The 27,726-nt window shown below is 68.9% G+C and overlaps 6 protein-coding genes across 6 annotated transcripts; 4 read left to right on the top strand and 2 right to left on the bottom strand.

The window, feature by feature from the left end:
* Nucleotides 1–536: 536 nt before the first annotated feature.
* LOC309414291 (palmitoyltransferase ZDHHC3-like) lies at nt 537–2,609 on the top strand (the record flags this gene model as incomplete). The annotated part of the gene is made up of 9 exons (XM_082011591.1): nt 537–685; nt 811–899; nt 1,072–1,145; nt 1,280–1,392; nt 1,543–1,604; nt 1,828–1,942; nt 2,133–2,205; nt 2,307–2,436; nt 2,518–2,609. 9 exons carry the CDS (start codon nt 537–539, stop codon nt 2,607–2,609), a joined length of 897 nt encoding a protein of 298 aa, XP_081867717.1.
* A 936-nt stretch (nt 2,610–3,545) lies between these two features.
* ADAMTS4 (ADAM metallopeptidase with thrombospondin type 1 motif 4) lies at nt 3,546–7,030 on the bottom strand. Its single transcript, XM_082011462.1, has 9 exons — nt 6,581–7,030; nt 5,850–6,173; nt 5,510–5,642; nt 5,252–5,422; nt 4,880–5,166; nt 4,608–4,794; nt 4,322–4,497; nt 4,075–4,250; nt 3,546–3,983 (listed from the first exon to the last, which is right to left on the bottom strand). Exons 1-9 carry the CDS (start codon nt 6,716–6,718, stop codon nt 3,575–3,577), a joined length of 2,001 nt encoding a protein of 666 aa, XP_081867588.1. The 5' UTR covers nt 6,719–7,030; the 3' UTR covers nt 3,546–3,574.
* A 2,018-nt stretch (nt 7,031–9,048) lies between these two features.
* Nucleotides 9,049–15,076, top strand: NDUFS2 (NADH:ubiquinone oxidoreductase core subunit S2). The gene is given in 15 exon segments (XM_082011399.1): nt 9,049–9,103; nt 9,106–9,238; nt 9,386–9,492; nt 10,595–10,785; nt 11,465–11,585; nt 11,776–11,888; nt 12,014–12,088; nt 12,192–12,269; nt 12,505–12,590; nt 12,944–13,063; nt 13,218–13,347; nt 13,927–14,022; nt 14,248–14,331; nt 14,862–14,919; nt 15,021–15,076. Coding segments are annotated over 15 exon segments (1,449 nt in total). The 5' UTR covers nt 9,049–9,084; the 3' UTR covers nt 15,059–15,076.
* Nucleotides 15,077–15,713: 637 nt separating this feature from the next.
* FCER1G (Fc epsilon receptor Ig) lies at nt 15,714–17,540 on the top strand. Its single transcript, XM_082011734.1, has 5 exons — nt 15,714–15,775; nt 16,163–16,254; nt 16,439–16,480; nt 16,768–16,791; nt 17,122–17,540. The coding sequence occupies exons 1-5, from the start codon at nt 15,718–15,720 to the stop codon at nt 17,176–17,178; spliced, it is 273 nt and encodes a 90-aa protein (XP_081867860.1). The 5' UTR covers nt 15,714–15,717; the 3' UTR covers nt 17,179–17,540.
* A 777-nt stretch (nt 17,541–18,317) lies between these two features.
* FCGR2A (Fc gamma receptor IIa) lies at nt 18,318–22,712 on the bottom strand (the record flags this gene model as incomplete). Its single annotated transcript, XM_082011590.1, has 10 exons — nt 18,318–18,460; nt 18,542–18,660; nt 18,760–18,781; nt 19,394–19,483; nt 19,582–19,890; nt 20,004–20,273; nt 20,659–20,943; nt 21,037–21,300; nt 21,625–21,984; nt 22,682–22,712. The coding sequence occupies 10 exons, from the start codon at nt 22,710–22,712 to the stop codon at nt 18,318–18,320; spliced, it is 1,893 nt and encodes a 630-aa protein (XP_081867716.1).
* Nucleotides 22,713–23,533: 821 nt separating this feature from the next.
* Nucleotides 23,534–25,800, top strand: PEX19 (peroxisomal biogenesis factor 19; the record flags this gene model as incomplete). Its single annotated transcript, XM_082011628.1, has 8 exons — nt 23,534–23,594; nt 24,029–24,120; nt 24,226–24,391; nt 24,943–25,028; nt 25,104–25,265; nt 25,343–25,519; nt 25,598–25,642; nt 25,738–25,800. The coding sequence occupies 8 exons, from the start codon at nt 23,534–23,536 to the stop codon at nt 25,798–25,800; spliced, it is 852 nt and encodes a 283-aa protein (XP_081867754.1).
* Between the last annotated feature and the right edge of the window lie 1,926 nt (nt 25,801–27,726).

Below are 27,726 nucleotides of genomic sequence, written 5' to 3'. Positions count from 1 at the left end.
TGCCGCCGCCATCTTGGAATGGAGAGCGAGCGCGGGGCGGGGCCTTCTGACGTGGCAGGCGTTAAAGGAGCCGGTTCCTGCGGGTGGGATCAGAGGGCGGGGCCGGGATGGGCATAGAGTCCAGCTCGGGCAGGAGCGGCCGGGGCGGTGTCGCCCGGGGCCCTGTGGCAGGCTGGGCCCCGGGGCTCCCGGCTGGGGGTCGAGGGGAGTGGGCCCCCCTCTCGGGGCACAGAGGATGGCCGGGCGGGTGGCAGGGAGGGGAGGCGAGTTCTGGGCAGGGTGCCGGGTCCTCGGGGGGAGGGCGGGCAGCGGGACCCGGGGGAGCCCGAGCCGGCGGCGGAGGGCGGAACCCCGCAGGGGCCGCCCAAAGGGGGCGTATCCAGCGCAAGCCCCGCCCTACCCCGTCGCCACGGCAACCGCGCACGCCACCGCACCCCCTTCCGCGTGTTGGCCCCGCCTCTACTGTCTACGTCGCGGCGGGAGTGCGCTCTGATTGGACGCGACGCGCGAGCCGGAAGCGGTGCGGCGGGGGCGCCATGGCGGCGGCGGCGGCCGCGGCCGCGGCCGGGCGGTGCGGGCGGGGCCCGTGCGGCGCGCTCTGCCCGCTGCTCACCTACCTCGGCGTGGGCTACGCCGACTACGCCGTGCTGGCCCACGTCCTGCCGCAGCCCGCCCTGCGCGGCAGGTGCCACCGGGACCCGGCGGGGCGGGCGAGGGGCTCCGCGACGCTGGGTCGGTGGGGTCCCCGTGGGCTCCCCGGGCACCGGCCCCGCGGTGCTGCCCTGACCCCGCGTCCCCTCCTCCCCGCAGCCCCTGGTGCCCCTTCCACGCTGCCGCCTTTAACCTCATCGTGCTGCTGCTGCTGGCCTGCCACACGCGCGCTGTCCTCGCCGACCCCGGTGAGCGCCCACCCCCCAGATTCCCGCGTGGCCCCAGTCCTTCGCCCCAGGGCCGGGTCCCCGGCCGCGCCGTCTGGGGGCCGCGGGGGGAGCGGGTGCTCAGCCCCCCGACCCGGCTGGCTGTGCCGTTGCATCCCGCCGAGGTGGGTGCTCACGTCCCCCCCGTCCCCAGGCGTGGTTCCCCTGCCCGACACCGCCATCGACTTCTCCGAGCTGCGCAGCGGGGCCCCGCGGAAGCCCGAGTGGGTGAGGCCGGGGAGTTGAGGGGTGGCCGGGGGGGGAGCCCGGGGGGGCGACGTGGGGGTGAGGGGCTGCGCTGTGGCCCCGCTCTGCTGGGAGCAATCCCAGCGACTGGTCCCCACTGAGCGCCGTCCCGGCAGAGCCAGGAGGACTGGACGGTGTGCGACCGCTGCGAGGCATACCGCCCGCCCCGCGCCCACCACTGCCACGTCTGCCACCGCTGCGTGCGCCGCATGGACCACCACTGCCCCTGGTAGGCACCTCTGGCACAGCCCCCCACCCCACACCGGGGCGCAGGGGGCTCCGCCACGGCTCGTTCCTGTCCCTGGGCACCGGAAAGTGCCCTGAGAGTTGACCGGGGACAGCGAGACCCTCCGTCTCCCATGTGTCTGTCCATCTGTAGGATCAACAACTGCGTTGGGGAGTTAAACCAGAAGTACTTCATCCAGTTCCTCTTCTACACCGGTGAGTGGTCACGTGGGGGTCCCCATTCCCTGTGGGGCAGCCCCACTCCTGGGTCCCCTGGCCAGGCTCTGCAGGCAGGAGCTGGGTAACACCCACCCTGGGGATGGTATGGTGAGGCTGGGGGCTCCCGGGGGGCTGTTGGGGTCCCCATCCCATCTGGGGGATGTGGTTTGGGTCAGGGGATTGCTCACTGCCCACTCGCTCACTGCTCACTCTATGCCAGGGCTGGCCAGTCTCTACGCCACGGGGCTAGTGCTGGCCGCCTGGCTAGGACCGGCGGGCAGGAGCCCGGCAGGGATGGCAGCAAGAGGAGATGTCACCGATAACCGCGTCCAGACGTGAGTGGGCGCAGCACGGGGGTCCCATCTCCTTCCTCTGCGGAAGAGCTTGCATCAGGAGGGGAGGGCCAGGGTGGCGGCACCACATGGGGACCCTGGCCCTGCCCTGGCCGCGGTGGCAATGGGCTCTGGGCTGCCCCACGTTGGCTGTGTCCCCCAGCCCCGCTCTGACCCACGGCTGCCCTCCCAGGGCTCACTGCATCGTCCTGCTGCTAGAGTCCCTCCTCTTTGGGGCCTTCGTCGCTGTCGTGTTTTATGATCAGGTTAGCGGGGCGGGGGCACTGGCACAAGCTGGGGATGGTGGGAGACACCGGCGTGAGCTGGGGCAGCTGCATGCTGGCGGTGACATCCCCGTCACCCCCAGGTCATGTCGATCATCACAGACGAGACGCCCCTGGAGCAGCTTCGCAACTGGGGGCTGAAGAAGATGAACCGGGAGGGGCTGCACCCCTCGAAACCCAAACTGGCGCTACTGCGGGAGGTGTTTGGGCAAGGTGCGTGGGGCTGGCGAGGCCTGGGGGGGTCGGGGACGGGGTCCCCAGCGCAGCTCATGCCTCACCCCTTCCGTCGGCCAGGCTTCATGCTCTGCTGGCTCTTCCCCTGGAGCTGCAGCCCCCCGCTGGGCATGGGCCCCACGTACAGCCCCCTGCCCAGCCGCTACGTCTGAGCTCCCCGCGCCCGGCACACGGGAGAATGGAAACTCACCAACGGGGCTTCGTGCCGAGGTGCGGAGCCACGACGGAGCTTCACCACCTCCGTGCCCACCCCTCTGCCCCCCCAGGGGTGAATCTGCCACCCCCAAAGCCTGGGCACCCGCCCGGCAGCACCGCGCTGACGCAGCGGCGAGGTCCTGGGACTCCCTGGCACAGTGGGTGCCCGGCCCCACCGTTCCTGGGGTGCGGGGCTCCAGGGGAGGCTCGGGGGGGGGGATTTTCCACCCTGGGACGCCTTTGGGGCGGGCTGGCAGCGTGACTGGGCCCCGTGTGCCCACGGCTCTGGCTGCCACCCCGAGAGATGGGTGCGGGCCTGCAGCCGCTCCGAGGGGCCGCGTACGCGGCCGGGAGGAGGCACCCAATAAAGTCCCCTTCTGGGCAAGGCTGGTGGTGCCCTGTTCTTGGGGGGCAGCGGGTGCTGGTGGCACCTTGTGGGGGAAGGATGCCGGGGAAAGACGCTGGGGCCGCGCTGGGAGCACACGGGGAGGGTCAACGCAGCCGCAGCTGTGACCGAAGGGCGCTGCCGTGCCTGGCACCGCCGCGCCGATCACCGTACGCCACGCTAGCTGGCTCCATAAATAGCTTTAAATAACGGCGCTGCAATAAATTACAGCTGGATGGCTGCGCCGGGGTGGCTGCAGCCGGGGTGGGGGTGGCGTGGGGAGGGGTGACCCTGGGGCCTGCCCAGGGGGTCGCCCCGCTCTGCCCGCGCAGGGGCTGAGGTAGATGTGGTTGCCTGCACCGGGGCTCATCCTGTGCGTGGCACGAGCCTGCCGGGGCTCTGCCGAGGGGCTGGCCAACGCCGTCCCGTGGACGGTGCCCGCGCTCCCGGTGGGCAATAAATAACCAAATAAATAGGCGCTGCAGTGCCACCGGGATCGCTCCCCGGCAGAGGCACATCCTGGCCAGGCTCGTGCCGCTACTTGTAACGCCGGCGGCTCCTGAGAATCTCCAGGATCTCAGCTTTCTGCTTCTCCCAGGCTGCCGATGCGCGTCTCTGTGCCCGGGGCACAAAGAAGCTGTATTTCAAGCGTGGCGGGCGCTGCTCATCCACCACCAGCGCCTGCAGCACCAGGGGCTCGTGCAGCGGCCCCCGGCCCACCAGCGTCTCGGTGGCCGCGGTGGCCCCACTGTAGCGCAGGGACGCGCCGCCCGCCAGCGCCACGTCGGTTGGGGAGGGCACCAGGACGTAGCCGCCGTTGAGCAGGGAGCCACCGGCTGTCCGCCGCAGCGCCAGGAAGACATCCTTGCTGCCCGCCGCCGAGATCTGCCGGACCAGGAGGTGCGTGGCGCCCGCGGGGATGGTCACCACGTCGTTGTAGCCATAGCTGCGGGGCACAGCGGGGTTGGAGAGGGGATGATGGCAGCCCGCAGGTGGCACCCCCCCTCCGCCCTCACCGCGGCTGTCGGGGTGCTTACCGGGGTTTGGTGAAGGAGCCGTAGACCTTGGTGCAGCCGGAGCCATCGCCACCGCACGTCATGCACTTGTCAAACTTCTTCTTGGAGCCGATGACGCGGTCACAACCGGCGGGGACGCAGCGGCCCTGCACGCACACCCCTGTGCTCTCGGGGGAGCAGGGGGTCCCATCAGCCACCTGAGGCACAGCACAGACTCAGCGCCCGCCAGCGGCACCCCGGGGTGCCCAGCGGGCGAGGGGACACTCACCCTCGGCTGCAGCACGTGGTAGTAGCCCAGGGTTTGGGACTGGCAGGTCAGCTTGCACCGGTCCCGCTCGGGGACCCCGCTGTAGCGCGGCACCCAGTCCAGGGGGGCCGGGACCCCCTTGACGAGGTCGGGGCGATGGTTGTAGGCAGCGCACTGCTCCTCCCGGAAGGCGAGGGCTGCCGCAGGGGTGAGGCACGGTCAGCACCAGCGGCAGCCCCCAGCCCCTCCGCCGCCCGCGCCAGCAGCTGGTGCCACCCACGCTCCCCACCCGGCTGGCCCCACTCACGGGTGCTGCCGGGACACTCCTCCACGTTGCAGGACTGGAAGCGGGTGCGCTTGCCCTCACAGTATCGGCCACCGTGGCGAGGTGCTGGTGTAGTGCAGTTGCGGTGGGAGAGCTGGACGCCACCGCCGCAGGTCCGTGAGCACCCACCCCATGGCCCCCATGGCCCCCAGCCACCGTCCACAGGTGTCTGCAGCCGAAAAACAGAGCGCGGGGGTCAAACCAACGCCGGTGGGTGGACACCAGCCCCCCCACGCCACCCCGCTAAGACTCACGGTGAGCTCCTGCATGCGGCCGATGCTGACACAGAGCCCATCCATGCAGACTCTGCCCGGCGCGCACGGCGTGCCGTCGGCCCAGGGGAAGTGCTTCGTCTGGCAGACGGAGCGGCCACCGGCACGGCCGGTGCACCACAGCGAGGCGCAGGGCGGCTGCAGGTCACCGCAGTGCCGCGAGTCGGGCCCGAAGGCGAGCTGGCATTGCCGCAGCACGGGGTAGGCGCTGCCCGGCAGCGCTGAGGGCAGCTGCAGCCACTCCAGAGGCTTGTCCAGCAGGCAGTGACCTGCGGGGAGGTGACACTGCTGCACGGGGGCATCCCCAAGGGCGCCAGGACCACCCACGCCAGGACCCCCCCCACTGGATTGTACCGTGGCCGCTGTCCAAGAAGTCGGTGATGAAGCGGGCGCTGCACGGGGACCACATCTCACCGGGCTCCAGGGAGGAGAGGACAGGAGCCATCACACGGCGCGTGGCTCCGGAGCGGCCGTTCAGCTCCTGGCAGCGCTGGGAGGTGTCGTGCAGCATGTTGAAGACGTGGCCTGCGCCAGGGGACGGTGGTGTCAGCCCCCGGGGGCTCACAGGCAGCAGCAGGTCCCCCGGCCTCCCCGCCAGCCCCCGCCGCTCACCCAGCTCATGGGCAGCCGTGAATGCCGACTGCAGCCCGTCATCCTCCACGATGGCACAGCTCCGCTCGGGGTCGCAGACGGTGCCCACGTCTGCCATGCCCAGCGTGTCGCAGGTGGCTGCCCCGCACAGGTCCTGGGGGCAGGCAGGGTGTGGGGTGGGGCTCGGGGACACCCCCAAACCTAGCCAGCACCCAGACCCCCTGAGACAGACCTTGGGGACCCTGCCAGCCCCCAAAACCCACAGACACTCCAGGGGCTTGGCCAGCACCCAAATACCTTGGGGGTCACCCAGGCACCCTGCAGCTCCCCCCAGACCCCCCCCAGCCATCATGCCCCTCACCTGCCGGGTGAAGAGGATGGCGGTGTCGAAGTGGAGGGGACTGTCCTCGTCGGGGACGTTGAGCCCCTTCTGCCACTGGCAGAAGTTGCGGAGCATCTGGGCGGCGTTGGGGGTGGTGGGGGGCCCTGGGGTGCCCTGGCCCAGCACCACCAGCCGCGTCACCCGCAGCTCCACCGCGTTGCCCAGGCTGCCGTGCCGGAAGGACCGGGCGGCTGCTGCCAGAACTGTCAGCAGGTACCGCCGGAGCCCCGCACCGTGGAACCGGGCCATCGACTCGTCCGCCACCACCAGCATCTCCACGTACCGCGGCACCGAGATGAAGCGCTGCGGGGAAGCAGGGTGCTGGGGCAGGGGACCGGTGCTGGCCAGTGCACCCCAGCACCAGTGACACAGTCCCGGAGTCCCCCAGCACCACTCGCCCCACGCCAGTGCCCCGCAGCACCGTGCCAGCCTGTGTGTGTCCCTTTCCCGTGCCAGTCCAGTGCACCCCGGTGTCTCTGGGCCCCCACCAGCGCCCCCGTCCCCGATAGCCCCCCGCCCACTCCGCGAGGTCCCGGCTGCCGGGCGGCCCGTTCGTCCGAGCCCCGAGAGGCGGAGGGGAAGCCCGTCCCGCCCCTGGCCCAGCCCATCCCAGTCCGGTGTGTCCCGGCCCATCGCGGTCCATCCCAGTTCCCGTCCATCTCAGTCGGTCGCGGTCCGTCCCGGTCCCCCATGTCCCGGTCCGGCCGTACCTTGGTTCTCCTCGGGGCCGGCCCCACGCAGGACCGTGTCCCGGCTTCGTCCGGTGCCGTTACGGGACACGCGGGACCGGGGGCGACCTCGCCGGCGGCGACAGCAGCGACTAGGAGTGCCAGGAGCGCGCGGCGCATGGCCCCGACTGCGCGACAGCGGGAGGCGACAGAGGGTCCCCGCCGGCTCTGCCCCCGCCGCCGCCGCCTTTTAACGGGCGGGAGAGGCGGCCCCGGGCGGGGGGGTGGAGCGGGGCAGCCCCGCCGGCGGGGGGGCCGCGGCCCCCCCGGGCCGTTCCGGGAAGCCAGAGCCGTGTCCCCCGGGAGTGGAGCCAGGACGGGGCATCCCCCTCACCGGAACACCCGCACCGGGACCCCCTTCACCGGGATCCCCCTGGCTGGGATTCCCCTCGCTGGGACCCCATCTCTAGGACCCCCTCACCGGGAACTCCTCACCGGGACGGCAGCCAGGGACGCCCAGGGCGGTGGGGGTGTCTGCCGGGGGCAACCTTGGTGTGCCCAGAGTGAGCAGGGGGCTGGGGGCACCCCGGGCAGCTCCCCCACCCTGCAGCACCCACTGTCCCCTTATACCCCACTGCTCCATCCCCATCCCTGCCTGTCCCTTCTGTCCCTCCTTGTCCTCTTCCCTCCCTTTCCCCTCCATTCCTCCTCCTCTTCATACATCCCTCTCCCCTCCATCCCAGCCCATCTGATGTCAGAGCCTCCATCCCCATCGCTGCCTGTCCCTTCCGTCCCTTCTTGTCCTCCTCTTCCTTCTCTTTCCCCTCCATCCCTGCCCATCCCCTTCCTCTATCCCTCCTCCTCCTCTTCATCCATCCCTGTCCCCTCCATCCCTGCCCATTCCCTTCCTCCATCCCTCCTCCTCTTCATCCATCCCTGTCCCCTCCATCCCTGCCCATTCCCTTCCTCCATCCCTCCTCCTCTTCATCCATCCCTGTCCCCTCCATCCCAGCCCACCTGCTGTCAGCCACTCCATCCCCTTCCCGTGCCCACACTTCCCAGCAGGGCCACCCGCTGTGTCACACCTCGAGTCACCTCCTGGCCCCCTGCCCGGCCAGGCAGGACATGGGCCACATCCTGCTTCCTCCCTTCTCGGAAAGCGGGGGCCAGCCCGGCCGCCCTTCCTGCCCCAGCACCCCCAGCACCCCGGCACAACCTTTTGGGGGTGCCCTGCATGGCCCCGGGTGCTGCCGTGTGGGTGCTGGTGCCATCCCCACCGTCCCCAGGAGAACAACAGGGCCTCACACAAAGGGAGCCGGCGGCACCCAGCGCTGCAGCACAAAGGGCCTCTGTGCTGCGGCCGCAGGGGTGCTTGGCTACACCCGTGGGACCCACTGGCACTGCAGCCGTGCCAGGGTGCAGAGCCCACCGGGAGCTCACCATGGCACTGGCACCTGCCACGGCTGCCACAGGCAGCATCCGCCAGAGCCGGCATCCCATGGGCTGCAGCATCCGCTGGCTCTGGCATCCAGCACAGCCAGCATCCTTGGGATCTGATATCTCTCTGGCCGGCATCCGCCACCTCCATCATCCGCCATGTGCAGTATCCGCCACCTCTGGCACCCGCCAGCTCTAGTATCCCCAGCTCCATCATTCCCCAGCTCCGGCATCCCCCAGCTCCAGCATTCCCCATGGATCTGGGGTCTGGGCTGTGGGGCACCCTTGGGTGCTGGCAGGGGCCCAGTGCTGCGGGACTGCTCAAGGCTCAGTCTTTTCCCCCTGGGGCCAGATCCAGCCCCACCAGGGTGGCCTGGTGCCGGAGTGGGGGTGGGGGGATGGTGACGGCCAGCAGCCAACATCTGGACGGCATCATCCCGCGCGGCCAGCGTGACTCACGCCGGGTCAGGAACAGCCATGACGTGGGGGCTGGACAGCTGTTGGCGTCACCGGGGCTGGTGACGCAGGGCGAGGCCGCGGGAGCTGGCGTGACCCCATGGCTCTAGGGACATTGGGGGGGGGACAGGGGACACAGAGGGTCCTGGCACAGCTGGATGGTCCCCGTGTCCCCTGGGAGGGGGCATAAATCCAGATGCTGGAGCCTGGGAACCCCCCAGGATGGGGGGACTGGGATGCAGCTCGGCCAGGGTGGACACAGGGCAATTTTGGTCACAGCCCCCCCAGCACCCACATGAGGACACCGGGGATGTCACAGGAGGGGACAAGGGCCACCTCTGGCCGCAGTGGTCCCCGAGTGGGGATGCCTGGGGACACATCCCCCCCGCCATCACACCAGGACATCCCGTCCCTCCTTCGCCTGGCACATCCTGCTCACCCTGTCCCTTCTGTCCCTTGTCTCCTCTGCCCCCACCCCTGTCTCCATCTCCAGCCCCACGGGACCACCCCGTCCCGCAGCCGCCTATGCCCGGTACAAAGATGGCGTTGGTCCCAGCGGCTGTTTCCCGGCTGCTTCCCTTAGTAAAGATGGCGGAGGAGCTGCCCACGGTCAGTATGGCGGCACGGCAGGGCTTCGGTTGCCCTCCCCAAGCATGGCGCCCGGTCCCGCCCCCCCGCTGTGGCGGTGAGGGCGGGGCGGCGCATGCGCAGTGCCAAGGGCAAGATGGCGGCGCTGCGGGCGCTGGGGCGGCTGCGGGCACCTTTGGGGCTGCGGGCGGCGGCGCGGCTGGGGCCGGCCCCGGTCCGGTGAGAGCGGTGGGGAACCGGGACCAGAGGCAGGGTCGGGGCCGGCGGTGGGAGGCCGGGACAGGGGCTGGCGGTGGGAGGCCGGGATCGGGGCTGGGGGCGGCAGGGCCTGGTACCGGGCCTCCCCCCTCACACCCGGTCCCGCAGGGCGGCGCGGCAATGGCAGCCCGATGTGGAGTGGGCCCAGCAGTTCGCTGGCGCTGTCATGTACCCGAGCAAGGAGACGGAGAAGTGGGTGCCGCCGCCCTGGGACGGTGAGAGGCGGCGGGGGGCGTTAGCGGCCGGGGGGGACCCGAGGCCCTGGGGAAGCCCTGGAGGGGAGAGGTCGAGGCCCTGAGAGAGTGTCGGGCGCCCTGGAGGGGGCCTGAGGCCGTGTGGGGGCCACTCAGGAGGGAGACCGAGGCCCTGCAGGGGTGTCAGGTGCTCTGGGTGGGAGTCGAGGCTGTGGGGGGTGCCCTGGGGCCCTTGGCGGAGGGTTGGGGGCTCTTAGGCCCTCGAAAGAGCCCTGGGAGGATGTTAGATGCTCTGTATGGGCCCTGGAGGGGCCCCGAGACCCTGAGAGGGGTGTTGGGTACCCAGGGTGGGATCTGGAGGGCCCCGAGGCCCTGAGGGAGCCCTGAGGAAGTATTGGGCACTCTGGAAGGTGCTCAGTGGGCTCCAGAGCCAGACTGGGGCTCGTTGGATGCCCTACGGGTACTCAGGGCTTTTTGGTGGGTACTTGGGGCCCAGTGGGAGCTTGGTGGGTGTCAGGTTGGGGTTTGGGGGTTACATGGGGCCAGTGGGTGCCCAGTGAGGACTCAGTGGGTGCTTCTGGAGTGTCTTGTTCTCTTGCTTATCCTGTGGGTGCTGGGTCTCAGGGGGTGCAGGTGCACAGGATGATTGCCCTGTGAGTTTTAGCCTCAATCTGTGCCCCTCAAGCTGCTGCGAGATGCTCCTGTGTCAGACCCTGGTCAGGCTTTGAGCTTCTCATCCCTCGTTTCTCCTTGCTGGCTCTGCAAATTTTCCTCTGCCTAGTCTGTGCCGTGGCCCTGGCCCGTCCGCTCTGGCAGCATCAGGAAGCTGCCTGGCTCCCCATGCTCTGGGAAGAGTCGCCAGCCCGGGCTGAGCCTCCCAAGGGTCAACAGGAGGCCCTTGGACCTGTCCCAAGGGTCTTGCGCTGGGCTGAGACAGGAGCTGGCAGGGGGGACGCTGCCTTCCTGGTGTCCAGCTAAGCGCTGAGCTCAGCTTGGACATCTGTCCAGTGTCTGCTCCACGTTTCTGTGCTGCTGGAAAAGGCCAAGGGCGCTTGGGGGCAGCGGCACTTCTGGGGATGGATGTTCCTCACTGCGCAACTCTCCTCTTTGCTCCCCTGAGCAGACAAGGACCCTCTGGCTCACAAGAAGGTCTCGAGTTTGACCATAAACTTTGGGCCCCAGCACCCAGCTGCCCACGGGGTCTTGCGGCTGGTCATGGAGCTGAGCGGGGAGACGGTGAAGAAGTGTGACCCCCACATTGGCCTCCTGCACCGAGGCACCGAGAAGCTCATTGAATACAAGACGTACCTCCAGGTAAGGTGCAGTGGGCTCCCAACGCTTCCCAATCCCAGGGGCTGGTGTCTGTCCACAGGGAGAGCAAGGGGTGTCCTTTTAGGGTGAGGGGCTGTTGGTGTCCATCCATCTGCAGCTGTCTGATCAGGTGCATCATCAGCCTCCTTGGCACGCTGGGAGGGGATTTATTTCCTGTCAGGTTTTGCAGCAGTGTTTGTAAGCAGACCGTGCTGATTTATGATCCCAATCGGGTTTAACCTTTGCGCTGGCGGGAGAAATGGAGCTTGAAATAGCTCAGGGCTGGGGGGAGCGCCGCCTTGGCTGGCTGCTGCAGCTTGGGGCAGTGCCATGATGGCTGTGCTGAGCTCCATGGTAGCAACAGTTCTCAGGTGGCGTGTGCCAAGGGTGCAGGATTTGGGCCCTTGCAGTGTCTGTGAGCTGGAAAACTCACAGAGGGATGTTGTCTGTCTTCCTTCCCGCCTTATTCCAAGGAAGGGCCATCCATGTGTCTGCACCAGCCCGGGGCCAGAGCTTCTGGGCTGTGTTCATGGCTGCTGTTGTGCTCGATGCTCCCTGAGCCGGGAGGATGCTGTGCCTGGGGGCTGCATCCTGGTGCTCCCCAGCTGCGGTGAAACCTCTGAGTGCTCCCGGCAGTCCTCAGGTGCTGGCAGCTGCTGCTCAAGGTCTTTCCTTTTGGCAGGCGCTGCCATACTTTGACCGTCTCGACTACGTCTCCATGATGTGCAATGAGCAGGCCTATTCCTTGGCTGTGGAAAAGCTGCTCAACATCCGCCCGCCTCTGCGGGCTCAGTGGATCCGAGGTGAGGGTGGCCCCACGCGTCCCTGTACTGTTTCTGTGGGGCTCCAGCTCCCGTGCCGGAGGCAGGGACCCCTGCCTGCCCCGTTGAAGCTCGTAGCTCTTGGCTTTCTGGGGACTCAGCCCCTGTTCCCTCTCCCCAGAGGGGCACAAAGCCAGAGGTGCTCACCCCACTGTGCCCCCTCTGCCCGCAGTCCTCTTCGCAGAGATAACCCGGCTGCTCAACCACATCATGGCTGTGACCACGCATGCGCTGGATATTGGGGCCATGACCCCCTTCTTCTGGATGTTTGAGGAGAGGGAGAAGGTAAAGGGCTGCGCAGCCATACCGTCAGCTCACAGGGGATTGGGGTGGGGGTAGATTTGGAGTTCGGTGCTGCCCATGGGGCTGTTCTGTGCTGGGATGCAGTGGGATCTCCTCTGTCCCTGCAGATGTTTGAGTTCTATGAGCGGGTCTCAGGGGCGCGGATGCATGCTGCCTACATACGCCCCGGCGGGGTACACCAGGTAAGGGTGGCCGTGCCGTGCCCCGGATCCCTCCCCGGTTGCGTGGGCATGTGCGGTGTGTCCCTGGCCGAGCATGGGCTGACCTCCCTCTCCTCCTGCGCAGGACCTGCCCCTGGGGCTGATGGACGACATCTATGAGTTCGTGAAGAATTTCTCCATGCGGGTAGACGAGGTGGAGGAGGTGAGGTGGGATGGGAGCCGGGCTTCTGCTCAAATCCTGGGAGAGAGGGACAGTCCCCACTTCGCAGCACCCTGAGGGCTAGGGTTTCGTGATGCCTGTCCCCGGGCACAGCCAGCGCAGGGTTATTCCTCCTGTGGCAGCGGTGACAAGGTGACATGGGTCAGGAAACGGGGTGTGCAGTCAGGGAGAGGCAGCCAGTGCAGGGAATGGGTGACTGACGCCGTGCTACCTGCAGATGCTCACGAACAACCGCATCTGGAAGAACCGCACGGTCGACATCGGGGTGATAACAGCAGAGGAGGCTCTCAACTACGGGTTCAGGTGGGTCCGATGGCTGCCGGGGATGTTTCAGCAGGCTCAGCCCTGACTGCAGGACTCCTCAGGGCTGATTGGAGCCGACTTTGGGAATGATGACACCAGTGACTCTCAGGGCAGCGCTACCCGGTGGCTGTGGCGCGGCAGGAGCTGTGGTGCCTTCTCCTACTTTACCCGCCTGATGTCCCCAGCCCGTCCTGTGGCCACTGCTCAGTGCTGTGGGGTGTGTGCAGGTGGAGAATGCATGGCCGCGTTCCCCTGCGTTGGGATCTGCTTTGGGGTGCAGGGAGGCCCTGGAGCTGGCGTGGGGCTGGGGGCCCCACTTCGGGCGGGCTGCTCACCTGCTTCCCTCTGCCCAGCGGGGTGATGCTCCGGGGCTCAGGGATCCACTGGGATCTGCGCAAGACCCAGCCCTATGACGTCTATGACCAGGTGGAGTTCGACGTCCCCATCGGCTCCCGGGGCGACTGCTATGACAGGTACATCGCGCCACGGCTCTGCCGCGTGCTGGTAGCTGTGGGAGGCCTCGCCGGGGTTGCACCTCCTCTGTGGGCCTGTGGTGAGGCTGTGGCTTCCCCAACGGGGTGCTCACCATGCAGGGCGCAGGTCCTGAGCGGTGTGGGGGTCCCACAGGTACCTGTGCCGCGTGGAAGAGATGCGACAGTCCCTCCGTATCATCCTCCAGTGCCTAAACAAGATGCCTGAGGGGGAGATCAAAGTAGACGATGCCAAAATCTCCCCTCCGAAGCGGGCAGAGATGAAGGTAAACGTGCTTCCTTCCCCCACCGGGCCTTGTCACTGGCTGCGTGTTAGCACTGGCGAGCAGGAATTGCGTTTTGGCATGTCAGACACTTGTGCTGAGGATTTTGCTGGTGTTACCTGCCGCCGCATCTATGCCCCCCTGGCTTGGCTGGGGACTGCCTGGCATCCTGTGTGCCGCCCCTGCCAGGCCTGGCAGCGTGTGGGCAGGGAGGACGGCTTTGTGCCTGCGATAGCTTCGCTGCCTGATGAAGCCACTCCTGAGCCCTGCGGCCGCCCGGCCCTGTGATGTGGGAGGGGATCTCTCTTCCCAGCTCTGCCAGGTCTGGCCCAGCTTCACCAAAAAAAGCTGCTCTGGTGAAGGCAGAGCCTGGCAGAGCAGAGGCTGGCAGACGTGGCAGCTGCCCTGCCTCCTCATCCCACGTGCTCATTATGGCAGTGGCCGTGTGAACGCGGCCACCACCCTGGTTCCCACGCATGGCTTCCTATCACCAGCCGCCGAGGCGCAGGCAAGAGACGGGCAGTGTTTTCTGCCCGTGCCTGGCCGCACGCCCGCGGTAATGGTGCCCTGCTCTCTCCACAGACCTCCATGGAGTCGCTGATCCATCACTTCAAGCTCTACACAGAGGGCTACCAGGTGCCCCCCGGAGCCACCTACACAGCCATCGAGGCCCCCAAGGTGCCACTTCTGACGGCGTTACGGGGGCGGTGGGCTCTGGCATGGTGAAGGGTGTCCTGGCGTCACTCCTGGGGACATTGCAGTGCTCTTGTCACCGGCTGAGTGGGCCGTCCTGTCCCCAGGGCTGTGCTCTCACACCAGGGTTGGACACTGCAGCTGGAAGATAGAGCCTCAGCCCCATGACAGTGTCACCACGTCACCAGCCCTGTCCCCGTGTCCTTGCAGGGTGAATTCGGTGTCTACCTTGTCTCGGACGGCAGCAGCCGCCCCTATCGCTGCAAGATCAAGGCGCCTGGATTCGCTCACCTGGTAGGAGAGGCTGGGGCAGCCGGCAGCGTCGCTGTGCTGGGACCCGTGGCGAGGGTGGGGGGACAAGTGCAGCCTGGGAAGAGATTTCCCCTCGCTCCTTGTGGGGCTCACTCCAGCGTGGCCCCAACGCAAGGGGCTGGGGCAGGGTCTGTGGGCCACCGCCTGCGTGTCCCCCAGGCTCCCTCTGCGGCCCCAACTCGGTCTCGTGCCTCTGCGGCTAGAGCCAGTTTCCTTTCTCTGCTGATAACTGACCACTTCCCCGTTCCCCCTCCCTGCCGGGCCGTGCTGGGGGGCAGTGCCCCCTCCCCTGCCTGCCCCCAGCCATGGGGTTGGAGCGGGCACTGCTGCCAGCGCAGCACCCGCTCCGGAAATGGAGAGCTGAGCTGGGCCCTGCTCAGCCGCTCTGTCGTTGTGCGAAGCCAGGAGGCAGAGCCATCCCCCTCCCGCCTCAGCAGGCCTGGGGCCAGGGTGGTGGGTGCTTGGGGGACTCCAGAGGGGAGGCTGATGGGGGTCCCTATGCTCTGCTTCAGGCTGGTCTGGATCGGATGTCGCAGGGCCACATGCTGGCGGACGTCGTGGCCATCATCGGTATGTTCCCTCCTTGGGCTGGGGGCTCCCACGGCTGTTGGGGGGCTCCTTCCCCATGCAGGGGGGCTGATCGTGCCCTGACCCCTCTCTCCCTCTCCCAGGCACGCAAGACATTGTCTTTGGGGAAGTGGATCGATGAGGCGGTGGCCCCGGCCAGCCCCGCTGCGCCCGTCTCCTGTGTGTGCTGCTCTGGGCGGGGGGACCCCCTGCACCCCCTTCCTCATCTGGGTCAAATAAAGACTAAACCAGGTCCTGCCTGTCCCGCGCCGTCTCTCTGTCCCCGCCTCGGCCCTTTTCCTCCAGCTGGGACCCGGTGAAACCCTGCTCTCCCTTTCCCCTGTGAGGCTTGTGGTCGAGAGCTTCCCCTTCCCCTGGTCACACCATGCCCTGGCTGGAGGATCCCTCCCGGCTGGGGGGAGCCCGGAGGGACCCCCAGCCTTTCGCCTCCACCACGCCAGGCTGGTGGGTGCTCCTGCAGCCCCCCTGGGTGACCACAGCCGTGCCAGCGCAGGCCTGAGGCGGCACGGTACCACAAGGGCCAAGGCAGGCCGGGCACGGGGAGGATGTGTGACGCTTGGGGACAGCTCGCCTGGCCCTTGAGCAACCTTCCCCACCGCCCTTTGCAGGAAGAGGGCCGGCTGCGCCGGATGGTTCCCCAGCATGGCCGTGGCCTGAGGAGGGGGGAAGTGAAGCAGGGGCGGCGCGAGCCGGCGGGAAGGAAGGCGCTGGCTCTGCGGTTGCTGACTCTGGCACGATAGCCACAACCCGCTGGACCCTGCTCGGGGCCGCGGCGGAGGGATGGGCACCTGCCTGCTGCTTTCTGCCGCCCTGCTGCTGCTGTGGACCCCGGCGGCAGGTGGGGACAGGGACAGGGGTCTCGCGGGGACGGGGAGCAGCTGGGTGGGTGCATGGCTGTCGGGCTGGCTGCTTTGACCCCGTCCTCGCACCTTTGGGACAAGCCAGGAGCCGACAAGCCAGGACTCGTTGAAGCCCTCTGGGGTCCTCGTTTCACGGAGGGGCACCCCAGCATGAGTGCCGGTGGGCTCTGGGATTCTCCAATGCTGTCCGAGGGGACGTCAGTGTCACCTGTGACACCTGGGACCCTCCACCATCGCCCCAGCTTGTGGAAAGGGGTGACGCTTGGAGGCAGCAGAGCCAAACTCTCGGCAGCCAGGTTGGGTGCAAGACCCGTCCCGGGGCAATGCTGACCTGGGGACCCCCTCCCACCCCCCTCCCTCCCTAGAGGCACTCATGGAGCCGGAGCTCTGCTACATCCTGGATGCCATCCTCTTCCTCTACGGCATCATCCTCACTGTCCTCTATTGCCGCCTCAAGGTGAGTGCCAGGATTTGACCTGCAGCTCGGGGACCCAACTAAATCCCTGGTGGGCCCTGTTTTTTGAGGGGACCCCCAGGGAGGCCACAGTGGCTGCCCAAGGGCTTCCCCACCCATGCTGGCGCTTTTTCCTCTCCTTATTTCTTTTATCTTTCTTTTGGGCAACTCCCTGGCCCCCCTGCAGTTCCTGGCTCACCGAGCGTCGCAGCAGGGAGCTGGCAAGGAGGTAACGGTGCTGTTGGCAAAGGGCAGCCGCGACTGGGGAGATTTGGGGCTGGGGTACCCAGGGAGGGATGCCCGCCCCCCGCCAGTGCCCATCCCAGACGGTGCTGCAGCTGTGGAAGGGGAAAGTGAAGGGGAATTGAGGGGGGCTCTGGTGGTCCCGGACTGGGAGGGAGAAATCCAGGAAACCTCACAGCTTCTCCCACTTCCCCAGGGAGGGAGGGGTGCAGGGTCTGTGTGTCCCTGTCCTGCCCTGCCCCAGCTCTTTCTTTCTCTTTCTCTTTCCTGCAGCAGAAGGAAGAAGCCCTCTACACCGTAAGTCAGCCTGGGGGTGACACATCCCGGGGGTGACGCATCCCGGGGGGCCGTACCCAGCACTGCTGTCCCTGGTGGGGTGCTGTGTCCCCTGCAGGTGCTGAGTCCCATGGATGCTGTAACTTGGGGGGGGTGCCCTGTCCCTCCTGCCCCACGCTCCGCCTCCTTGGGAGCACCCACCCTGGGTGCAGACCCCTGCTGACAGCCCCCCCGCCGCAGAGGGACCCGCTGGTCCCTTCTCTGGGGCGCATGTTGGGTGGGCAGCCCCCCCCACGGGGGGTGACAGTCTGGGGGGGGGACAGTCAGCCTGTAACCCCCTCTCCTGCGTAGGGGCTCAGCGGGGATGGCCAGGAGATGTATGAAACCCTCCAGATCAAAGACTCCTGACCCCTTCCTGCTGGCCGTGCCGCAGCCGCCCGTTCCCAACATCCATCCTCAGCAGCCGGGGACCCCATGGACCCCCGGCCCCCCCTCCCGGGACTGTGATGAAGAACTGGAGCTTTTTCCCCCTGGAAATGGCTGGTTTCAGCTCTGCACCACCTTCGGCCGGGCACAGGCGCAGCCTGAGTGCCACCGCGGCGCGGGGACCCCGGAGCCTGGGTGAGGCTGAAGCTGGCAGGGGTGCGTGGTGCTGCCCCCCACTTCTGCTGCTCCCCCCCCCCCAGTAAAGCAGCACAATGTGCAAACGGGCCAGGTGCATTTCTGTAACGGTGGGGCAGGAGCTGGGGCTGGTGACGATGGCACCGGCTCCTGGTGGGGCTGGACGCAGCGTGGGGCGGGGAGCGTGGCACCGGCTGCCGCCAGGGATGGGCACCCAGCGGGGACAGTGGCACCATCTCCTGCTGGCGACAGGGACCCCCTGGGGATGGTAGCACCACGGGACGAGATGGAGCCCGTGGGGACAGGGCTGCTGTGGGCATGGGGACGGTGGCCCTGGCTCCTGGTGGCAGCTGCCCCATGTTTCTGGGTGGAGGAGACACTCTGGGAGAGAAAAACACCATTTCCCACTCTTTAGCCAAAAAGCTGCATTTTGGGGACAATACCGTGGAAATGGCTCCTGTGCCACCCCCCACTAGCCCCGCAGAGCCCGGGGCAGGGCGGGGGCTGTGACACCCCCTGCACCTTCGGGGGTCTTGGCACGTTTCTTCAGACACAGCCAGAGTCCGGCAGCCCTGAGTCTGGGGGGCCCAGCATGGCTGGGATGGGGAGACCCCCGGGGGTGTGGGGACCTGCTGGACGAGGTGGAGAGGGGGGTGCTGGGAGCCCTGGGAGGGGGAATGGGGAGCCCCTGGGGGCACTGGGCACCCTGTGCAGCCCTGGGGCTCCCCGACTTGGGACACATCCCCCCTCCCGAGCCCCCCCCCCGCCCCTCGGGCTGGGCTCTGGTGATCCGGATCGGGCCCTGGGCAGAGCGGGCGCCCCGCGGGAGCCGTGGGTTGTGTGGGCGGGGGTTTGACGGGGACATCCCCCCCCCCCCCCCCCGCGTGCACCAGGGCAGCGGCGGCGTCTCCAGTGCCCCACGGGTGTCACGGGACGTTCTCGTAGGTGTCGCTCGCGAGCCGCAGCCGCGCGTGGGCACCCGGCAGCACCGCGTAGGTGACGGGCGGCTCGCGCGGGGTCCTGGGGCTCCCCCCACACCGGGGGGGCTGGGCCCGGGCCGGCGAGGTGCCTGGAAGAGAAGCCGGTTTGGGGATCTGGGCTGGGGACGGTGACACGCGTGGGTGGCCTGTCTCCCCCTCCCCGTACTCACCCCCACGCCGCTCGGTGACCACGACGTGGGTGTACAGCACCTCTCCGTCCCCCGGCGCCTCGCGGGGGGCTGTGGGGTCCGGCCGGTGCTCCTTGGGCCCTGGGGGGGCTGTGACATCCCTGCGGGGACAAGGGGGTGTTTGGGGCAGGGGCAGACTGGGGGGCACTGCTTGTCTAACCCTGGGGAAAGGGGCTTCACGGTGTGTCCCCCCTACTCACCTGTCCCGGCTCTTCCTGGTGGCTGCAAGTCAAGGGAGAGCGTCAGTGGCCCTGGAGTCCCCGGGGTGACAGTGGCGAGGTACCCCCAGGACCCCTGAGACCCCCCCCGCCCCTGAGCCAACAACCCCCGAGCTCAGTCCTGCATGGCTAGGAGGGAGGGGGGACCCCGGGACCCCCAGGACCCCAAGCTGGTGGTGTCAGGGACTCAGATGAGACAGAGATGTGGGCTGCAAGCAGGGAGACCCTCCAAGGCAGCCCAAGACCCCCCAGGATCCCCCAGACCCCAAGTCAAGGACCCTGGGGCTCAGCCCTGCCTGCTCAGGAAGGAGGGGAGACCTCCACAGACCCCGCCAGGACCCCAACATGGCAATACCAGGGACTCATCCCCACACACCTAGATGAGAAGGGGGGATGTGGGCTGCAAGCAGGGAGGGCCCCTAAGACCCCCCAGGACCTCCCCAAAAACCCCCAGTACCCCCCAGGACTCCCAGCCAAGGGCACTGGGGGCTCAGCCCCAGCCAAGATGGGGGATGGGGGGTGCAGCTGCATTGCCCCCACCCGGCCGGTGTGGGGGGCTTTCACCCCACTTGGGACCACCGGCCCGGCCCCCAGCCCCCCGGTGTGGGCTACCCACCCGCGTGGTGCCGGCAGCGGAGGTGCCAGGCCACGGCAGCGCCGAGCAGGAGCAGGAGCAGGAGGGACACGCTGAGCCCCACGGCCACGGCTGGGGACAGAGTGGGGACGTGCGCGGGTCAGCCCCAGCCCTGGGGGGCCGGAGCCCCACAGGGACCCCAGGGAGGGGGCGATGCGCATGACCCCCACCTGTGCCCTGCTGCTGCCGGCCCCATCCCGGCTGCGTCACCGAGAGGGGCAGCGCCGGGCTGCGCGCCCGGAAGACGCGGTGGGTGCCGAGGCGGTTGGTGGCCAGGCACTGGTAGGTCCCGGCGTGCGCCGGCCCCACAGTCCCCAGGGACAGGACTGGCCCCGAGCCCAGCTCCTGCCCGTCCCGCAGCCAGGTGAAGGTCACCGGCATGGTGCCCTCCCGCACCGAGCAGCTCAGGTTGAGGCTCTCCCCCGCCGGCACCGACGGCTCCGTCCTCGCCATGGTGATGGTGGCACCAGCCACCGGCACTGCCAGGCAGAGTCGGGGCCGGCGTCAAACCAGTGGTGGCGGCTGTCCCCCCGGCGTGGGGTGAGGTCGTGCTGTGGGTGGGGGGCACCCGAAGCCAGAGGGTCCCGCTCACCCAGGACATTGACCCACAGCGGCGGGCTGTCGGCCGCGGTGCCGCCGTTGGTGGCTGTGCAGTGGTAGCGGCCGCTGTCCCGGTGCTGCGTGATGCGGAGCTCGTAGCGGGGGCCCGTGGCCAGCGGCGCGGCTGAGCCCTGCCGGTGCCAGGAGAAGGAGAGGGACCCCGTCCCTGCGGCCACCGAGCAGCTCAGCACCAGGTGGTCGCCCTCCGCCACCTGCCCCCCGGGGGGCTGCGCTGACAGGAACACCCCCGAGACCGGGACCCCTGCGGGGAGGAGACGGGCAGGGACAGGGGACTCGGGGGGGGGGGGGTCCCAGAGACGGATGGAGAGGACCCCACGGAGAGAGAGGGGACCCAGGCAGGGAAGGGGGACCAGAGGAGGGATGGAGGGACCCCAGGGAGGGAGGAGGGGTCCTGGGGAGGGATGGAGGGACCCCAGGGAGGGAGGAGGGGTCCTGGGGAGGGATGGAGGGACCCCAGGGAGGGAGGAGGGGTCCTGGGGAGGGATGGAGGGACCCCAGGGAAGGGTGGAGGGATCTGGGGAGGGATGTGGGGATGCGGAGAGGGATGGGGGGACCCAGACAGGGGTGGAAGGACCTCAGGAGGGATGTGGGGACCCGGTACACCCCCACGCCTCCCGCGCACTCACTGTGCACCGCGACGGCGACCGGGGCGCTGCGTTTCCGCACGCTGGCTGTCCCCGTCCGCACCTCGCAGGAGTAGCTCCCCGAGTCGGACAGCCCCAAGGCCGGCAGCCAGAGCTGGGGGGAGCCCTGGGGGCCCCCCACCAGCTCCTCATCCCGGTAGAAGAGGTGCTGGAGCTGGGCGAGGGGCCGCAGGGGGCTGGGGTGGCTGAGGCAGCTCAGGGCCAGGGGGGCTCCCTCGGGGGGCTTGGCCGAGCCCTCCAGGCTCAGCACTGGCACTGAGAAGAGCTCTGGGAAAGAGCCAAGGGGCGATGGTGACCCCGAGCCCGCTGGGGAGGGGGGGCTGCACCCTGCCGGGTGGGTGCTGGGGAGCGGGTGCTCACCTTGCACCGCTACCGTCACCGGCGCCGATTTCTGCCTCCCCGCCAGGATGTGGCCCACGGTGGCCTCGCAGCGGTAGCGCCCGCTGTGGTGCAGCTGCAGGGTGGGCAGGAGCAGCTCGGCCCCCGGGGAGGGCTCCCCCAGCGCCTTCTGCTCGCGGAAGAACTGCACCTGCGTCACCCGATTGTCCTTCCAGCCCCGGCAGCGCAGCGGCAGCGCGTCCCCCTCCAGCAGCGCCCGCGCCGGCACCTGCAGCACCAGCCAGTCTGCAAGAGAAGGCCGGGGTGTCTGGCGCACAGGGATGCAGCGGTGTGCACGGGGATGTGCTGGTGTGCACGAGGGTGCACACGTGTGCACGGGGATATGCCGATGCGCACGGCGGTGCCCCCGGTGCGCGCGGGGATGCGCTGGTACGCATGGGGATGCCCCGTGATGCGCGGGGATGCGCTGGTGAGCACAGCGGGGGCACGCCCTGTGCACGGGGATGGGGTCCCGTCGCACGAGGGGTGACAGGCTGCGAAACAGAGCCCACGCAGAGCCCTCGGGGCACCTGTGGGTGCCAGGGTGGGGGCTCCCATCATGCCCCTCACCATTGGAGAAGCTCACGGTGATGGGGGGGCTGAGCCAGGTGCCGGGGCTGCGGCACTGGTAGCTGTCGCTCCCGGGGTAGTCTTTGGAGACGCTGATGTGGTGGGATGCTGTTCGCCTCCAGAGCTGCTTGCCGATGTACCAGTCAGTGGGGCCGGGCGCGCCGGAGCCCCGGCAGGTCAGCGTCACCTTCTCCGGCAGGAACACCGGCATCCAGGGGGGGTCCAGCGTGAGGTGGCTGAGCTGCTCGCCTGCGGGGTGACAGGGGATGCCAGCCTGCCAGGGCCACCGGTGGGGGGGTCTGGGGACAGCAGGGCTGGGGACCGGCAGCAAGGACTCACCAGCGAGGCCAAGGGCTTGGGCTGCAAGGGAGAAGGGGAGAGGGGTCTGGTGGGGGCTGCTGCCAAGGGGACACCAGCACCCAGGGTACAGGGTGCAGGGGCTGTCCCCAAGCTGCCCCTGCAGGGACACCAGCACCCATGGGAAAAGTGCACAGACGGTCCCCAGGACAGCTAGGGGAGCCCGGGGGACATAGCTGCGTCAGAGCCACCCACGCGCCACATCTGCGTGGCACGGCCACCCCGGGCTGGCGCAGGGCTTGGGGACGCCGCTGGCATCCTGGATACCACAACCACCCCAGGCTGGTGCAGGGCACAGGGCCACCTCTGCCAGCCCCACGGCACCCGTCCCCACAGCCCTATCCCCATGGCCCCATCTGCACAGCACATGCCCCTGTAGCTCCATCGCACATCTCCATCCCCACAGCCCCATCCCCACAGCAGCCCCAGCCCCATGGTGCCGGTCCCCACAAGCCCATCCCTGCGATGCCTGTCCCCACAGCCCTGGTCTCGCCGGGGGTACAAGCCCATGGGCTGGCTCTGCTGGCGTTTGGGACCTTGGGCAACCCCGCAGCCAGCCGGCACTCCCTCCCCGTGGGCCAGCTGGTGCCCTCAGGCTCTACCCCAACCTACTGCTCCCCAAAACAGAGCAGGGTCCGGGGGCACATCCCCGTGGCCTCAGCCCCCCCCCCAGCCCTGTGGCCCGTGCCCGGGCACTCACCCCAGAGGAGCAGCACTGCGCTCCTGGCCATGCCGACACGCTGCCGTGTGCGTGCTGGAGGGGCCACCTATCCTTTGCGTAGCAGCTATTTGGGGAAAGGGGAAGGAAGTGACTTCTGCGTCCCCGGGGCTTTGTGGCAGGGACGCGCTGGGCACCGGCAAGGGACTGGGTCGGGTCTGGGGGAGCTGCTGGCCCCTTCACCCAGGGGGGTCCCTCCAGGCACAGCGACCCTCCAAGGACACGGGGCATGAGCGGTCTCGTGAGTGTCCTGCACCCATGAGGGGCTGGGACCCCAAGAGCTGGGACCCCAGGGGCTGAGACCGTGTGGGCTAGGACTGCAAGGTGCTGAGCCTCCGAGGGGCTAGGACCCCGAGGGCTGGGACCTTGAGGGCCAGTGACCCCAAAGGGCTGGGGCCGCAAGAGCTTGGGACTGAGAGCCCAAGATCTGGGACCCTGAGGAGTTGTGACTCCAAGAGCTGGAGCCCCATGGGCTGGGACCCCCAGATGGCTGGGACCCCGAGAGCCGAGACCCTGAGGGGTGAGACCCCAAAATCTGGGAGCCAAAGAGCTGGGACCCTGAGGGGCTGAGACCCCAAAGTCTGGGACCCCGAGGTTTGGGACCCCAAGAGCCGGGACCCCAGGGACCAGGACCCCGTGGGCTGGGGCCGCGTGGGCCGCCGCGGCTCCCCGGTCCGGGGGGGATCACGCCTCCCCCGCCGTGCACTGCGGCGCCGCCTGGCGGGCGTACGGCGGAACCGCGCCGCGAGGGGCGGGACTCCAATGGAAGGCGTGGCCGTCGTGGGGGCGGGGCTCGGAGGTCCCGCCCCTCGGCGGAGGCGGAGCGGCGCGAACATGGCGGCGGAGCCGGGCCCGGGCCCGGGCCCCGACCCGGAGCTGGAGGAGCTGCTCGACAGTAAGCGGGGCCGGCGGGTTACGGGGGGCAGTGGGGTTATGGGGGCGGTGGGACTGGGGGATATTGGGGTGCCGTAGGGCCGGGGGTTATGGGGTGCGGGGTTGGCCTGGGGGTCTGGGGGATCATTGGGGGGGCAATGGAGCTGGGGGTTTGTTGGGGTGCAGTGGCGTTGGAGGTTATTGGGGTGCAGTGGGGCTGGTGGTTATCGGGGTGCAGTGGGGCTGTGGGTATCGAGGCGCAACCAGGGCTGGAGGGGTCGGGGCAGGGCTCCCCGGGGCAGGGCAGGCGTTGGGGTCCGTGGGGCGCAGCGAGGCGGGGGTGCTGGCCTGTGCCACGGGATGGGGGTCGCTGGGGTGCAAGGGAACTACTCTGGGGGCAGGGGGGCCACGGGACGGGGGTGCCCGGGGGTCCCCCTCAGCCCGGCCCTTCCTCAGGTGCCCTGGACGACTTCGAGAAGGCCAGGCCCGCGGCCCCCCCGCCGCCGCCGCCCCCGGGGGCCCAGCCCTCGCCCAGCGCCGCCGCCAAGGTGCGACGCTGCCAGGATGCGGCCACTGCCCTCGCCCCGGCCCTCGGGGTGGGGAGACACTGTCCCCACGTCGGGGGGGGGGCCTGACCCTGCCCCTCTCCCCAGGCCTCCCTCTTCGCCTCGCAGGAGAGGTTCTTCCAGGAGCTGTTTGAGGGGGAGCTGGCCTCGCAGGCGGCGGCCGAGTTCGAGCAGGCCATGCAGGAGCTGGCCCGGGAGGAGCCGCACTTGGTGGAGCAGTTCCAGAAGCTGTCGGAGGCGGCGGGCAGAGTGGGTGAGTGGGGCTGGCACCACCGCCGGTGGGTTTAAAAAAGGACGTGGCAAAGGTGCATGCCAAGGGGCGGCCACCCTCCCTGGCTGCCGGATCGGCTGCACCAGGGTTGGCATGTGCGCCAGTGTCCAGATCGGCTCTGGCAGCCTCAGGTCTCGCTGACAGGCGGGGGACCAAGGTTGCAGCAGAGTGAGCGGTGTGTGCCAGCCCGGGGTGGGACAGGGCTCTGGGAGCACTGGCGGTGGGGGGTGCCCCAGCACTCCGGGCAGCCTTAGTTTGGCTTGGGGCTGCTTGGCACCTCTCTGGTGTTGCAATGCCAGGCGTTCTCCTGCGTACTGGGGGGTCTCCGAGCCTCCTTGCCACCAGCTGGCATCCCAGTGGCATGGGTTGGGAGGAAGGTTTGGGGGCTTTCAGGGGATACCCCAGTCCCACAGGCCCCTGGGACCCCCATTTAGGAGCGGAGTCCCCAAGACAAGACCCAAACCTCGCCGAGTGGGGTGCCCCAGAGTGCCCAGCATCTCCCTGTCCTTGACTGGCATCTCCTGGTCCCGCAGGCGGCGATGCGGCATCACAGCAGGAATTCACCTCCTGCCTGAAGGAGACACTGAGCGGCCTGGCCAGGAACGCCAGTGACCTGCAGGTATGGCCACCTCCCACGCTGGGAGCTGCTGGGGGTGCCCCCCATCGTGGGGGGGAGCTGACGGTGTCCTTGCAGAACTCCTCGGCCTCGGAGGAGGAGCTGGCGAAGGCACTGGAGGGGCTGGGGCTGGAGGAGGGCGATGGCGAGGGCAGCGTCCTGCCCGTCATGCGGAGCATCATGCAGAGCCTGCTCTCCAAGGATGTGCTCTACCCCTCGCTCAAGGAGATCACTGAGAAGGTGGGGAGTCCGCCAGCGCCGGGATGTGGGGGGAGGCGTGGCAGTCCCAGCCTGACCGCCTGCCATTCCCCCCGCAGTACCCCGAGTGGCTGCGGCAGCATGGCGAAACGCTGCCAGCTGAGCAGTACGAGCGGTACCGGGCGCAGCACGGCGTGATGGGCCGCATCTGCCAGCAGCTGGAGGGCGAGCGGCCGGGCGAGGGTGAGGAGGAGCGGCGGGCACGCTTCGAGACCCTCCTCGACCTCATGCAGCAGGTGAGCAGGGGCCCACACAGACCCCCTTAAACCCCCCCAGAGCCACCCTGACCCCCCCCCCCCGTGTCTCCCCTCCAGCTGCAGGACCTGGGGCACCCACCCAAGGAGCTGGCCGGGGAGTCGGTGAGTGTCCGTGGGGACCCCCTGGGGGGTGGGGGCCCTGCCCAGACCACCCCAGACGCCTGGATCCCCAGCTCACCCTTCCCTCCCCTCTGCAGCCCCCCGGCTTCAACCTGGACCTGCCGGGGGCGGTGGGCGGCGAGCAGTGCTGCCTCATGTAGCGCCGGTGGCGGGACGGGGGTGCCCACGGCCCCCCAGTGCTGCGCTGCCACCAAGGATGGCCCCTGCCTCGTTACCGACTAATTAAGACCCCGATGAGGATGAGGACGAGGAGGAGGAGGCTGAGTGGAGCCGCAGCCGCGGCCGCCGAGGAGCGGGGCTGGACGCGGCAGCCCCGGCTCTGCTGTCCCGCGCCGTGGGGGTGCCGGGGGCGGTTGTGGGGGCCAGGGGGCCCCAGTGTGGGCTGGGGGTATGGGGGGCGCGGGGACCCCGGCCCTGGGGACGCGTGTGTGTCCCCTCCGATGTCCCCAATAAATGTGTTGGCAACTACACTGGCTCCCACCTGGGAAACTGAGGCAGGGTGGCCAGTAGCCGAAATGTGGGGGATGTGGGGCGATCCTGCAGTGCCGGGGGGGGCCCGAGTAACACGGCAGGGGAGGGGGCGTGTGCGACCCTACAATAACTTGGGGGGGACGTGGGGCGACCCTGCAATAACATGGCGGGGGGGACAAGGAGACCCTACAATAACATGGGTTGTGGGCGACCCTGCAGTAACACGGCGGGGGCACGGGGTGACCCTACAATAACATGGGGGGGGGCACAGGGAGACCCTACGATAACCGGGCGTAGGGGTCGCCGCTGTCACGGCGACGGCGGGGCAGGGGGGGGCGCTGTCGCGCGGTGTCGCGCAGCGGCCGTTGCCGTAAAGCGCCGCCGCGGCGCCGTAAAGCGTCCCGCGGAGGCGGTGCACTAAGATGGCGGCGGCTGGGCCTGGAGCCGGTGGCCGCGGAGCAGCCGGTGGCCGCGGGGCCCGCGCCTGAGCGACGGCCGGGAGATTGCCGGGAGTCGGGTCGGTGCGGGGCCTCCCCTCCCTCCCCTTCCCCGCCCTGACCGGCGGTTCTAGCCGCGGCCCCGGAGGCCCTCCCCTCCCCCACCCGCCGGGCTGTGGGGTCGGGAACGGGGGCGGGGCCCGCTCGGGGCCGGGCCGAGCCGGGAGAACTCCTCGGGTGGGGCCCAACCTGGGGGGACCCGCCGCCTCCGTGGTGTACCGGGCCTTTGGGGGCGGCTGGGGGGGGGGCCTTGATACCCCCGAGGGGTCATCGGGCACTGAGGGGGTCCCTGCTGCCCCCAGGGGGTCGCTGCGCCTTTGGAGTGGTCTCTGCTGCCCCAGGAGGTCGTTGTGCCTTTGCCGTGGGGTCCCCTGCTCCCTTCTGCTCCCAGGACTGTCCCTGGTGCCCCAGCGGGGATGCTGTGCTTTGGTGAGGGTGTTGGGGTGGCCTTTCTTGCCCCCAGGACTGGTACCTGTTGCCTCCGTGGTGTGATCATCTCTTTGGGGGAATGCTGAGGGGACCCCTGCTCTCCACAGGGTGTTGCCCTGCCTGGGAGGGGGGGTGCTGAGAGTCCTTCCATGTTGCCCCCATGGTGTCATGGTGCCTTGGGGGGGGGGGAGCACTGGGAGTCCCTTTCTGGCTGAGAGCTGGTCCTGCCACTTCGGTCACAGGGGGAAGCTTGGCTGAGGGTCCCTCCTGCCCCTCAGGTGCAAACCTTGTTGTCCTTGGGCCTTCCTCACCCCCTCCCTTCCAGGATAGTCCCTGTTGTCCCCAGGGGGGTCCCCAGGGAGCAGGGGTCCCTGGGGCAGGTGCGTCCGGACGCTGTGCTGCTGGGCTTTAACCTGTCGTTCCTGTCAGCTGCCAGCGAACCTCCAGCCCCGGCCTCAGCGCTCGCTGCCGCGCAGGTGAGTGGGACACCCCGGGTCCAGCCGCGCTTGCCTTGCGTCCATCTGTCCTGCGTGCTACAGAGGTGGACGCTTGGGCTGCGTCTACCTCAGTCTCCTTTGCGATGCCGAATACTCGTGTCAATGATGTGACCCTGGGCCCCTCCATCCGCTCGCCTCTCTTCTCCTGCTGGTTGGTCTTTCTTTGGCCTCT

This window comes from Phaethon aethereus (genome assembly GCF_964289735.1).
Source record: "Phaethon aethereus genome assembly, chromosome: 28".
NCBI classification, from domain to species: Eukaryota; Metazoa; Chordata; class Aves; order Phaethontiformes; family Phaethontidae; genus Phaethon; species Phaethon aethereus.
Note: the sequence above shows the minus strand (reverse complement) of the source record. Positions and strands in the feature narration are given on the sequence as shown.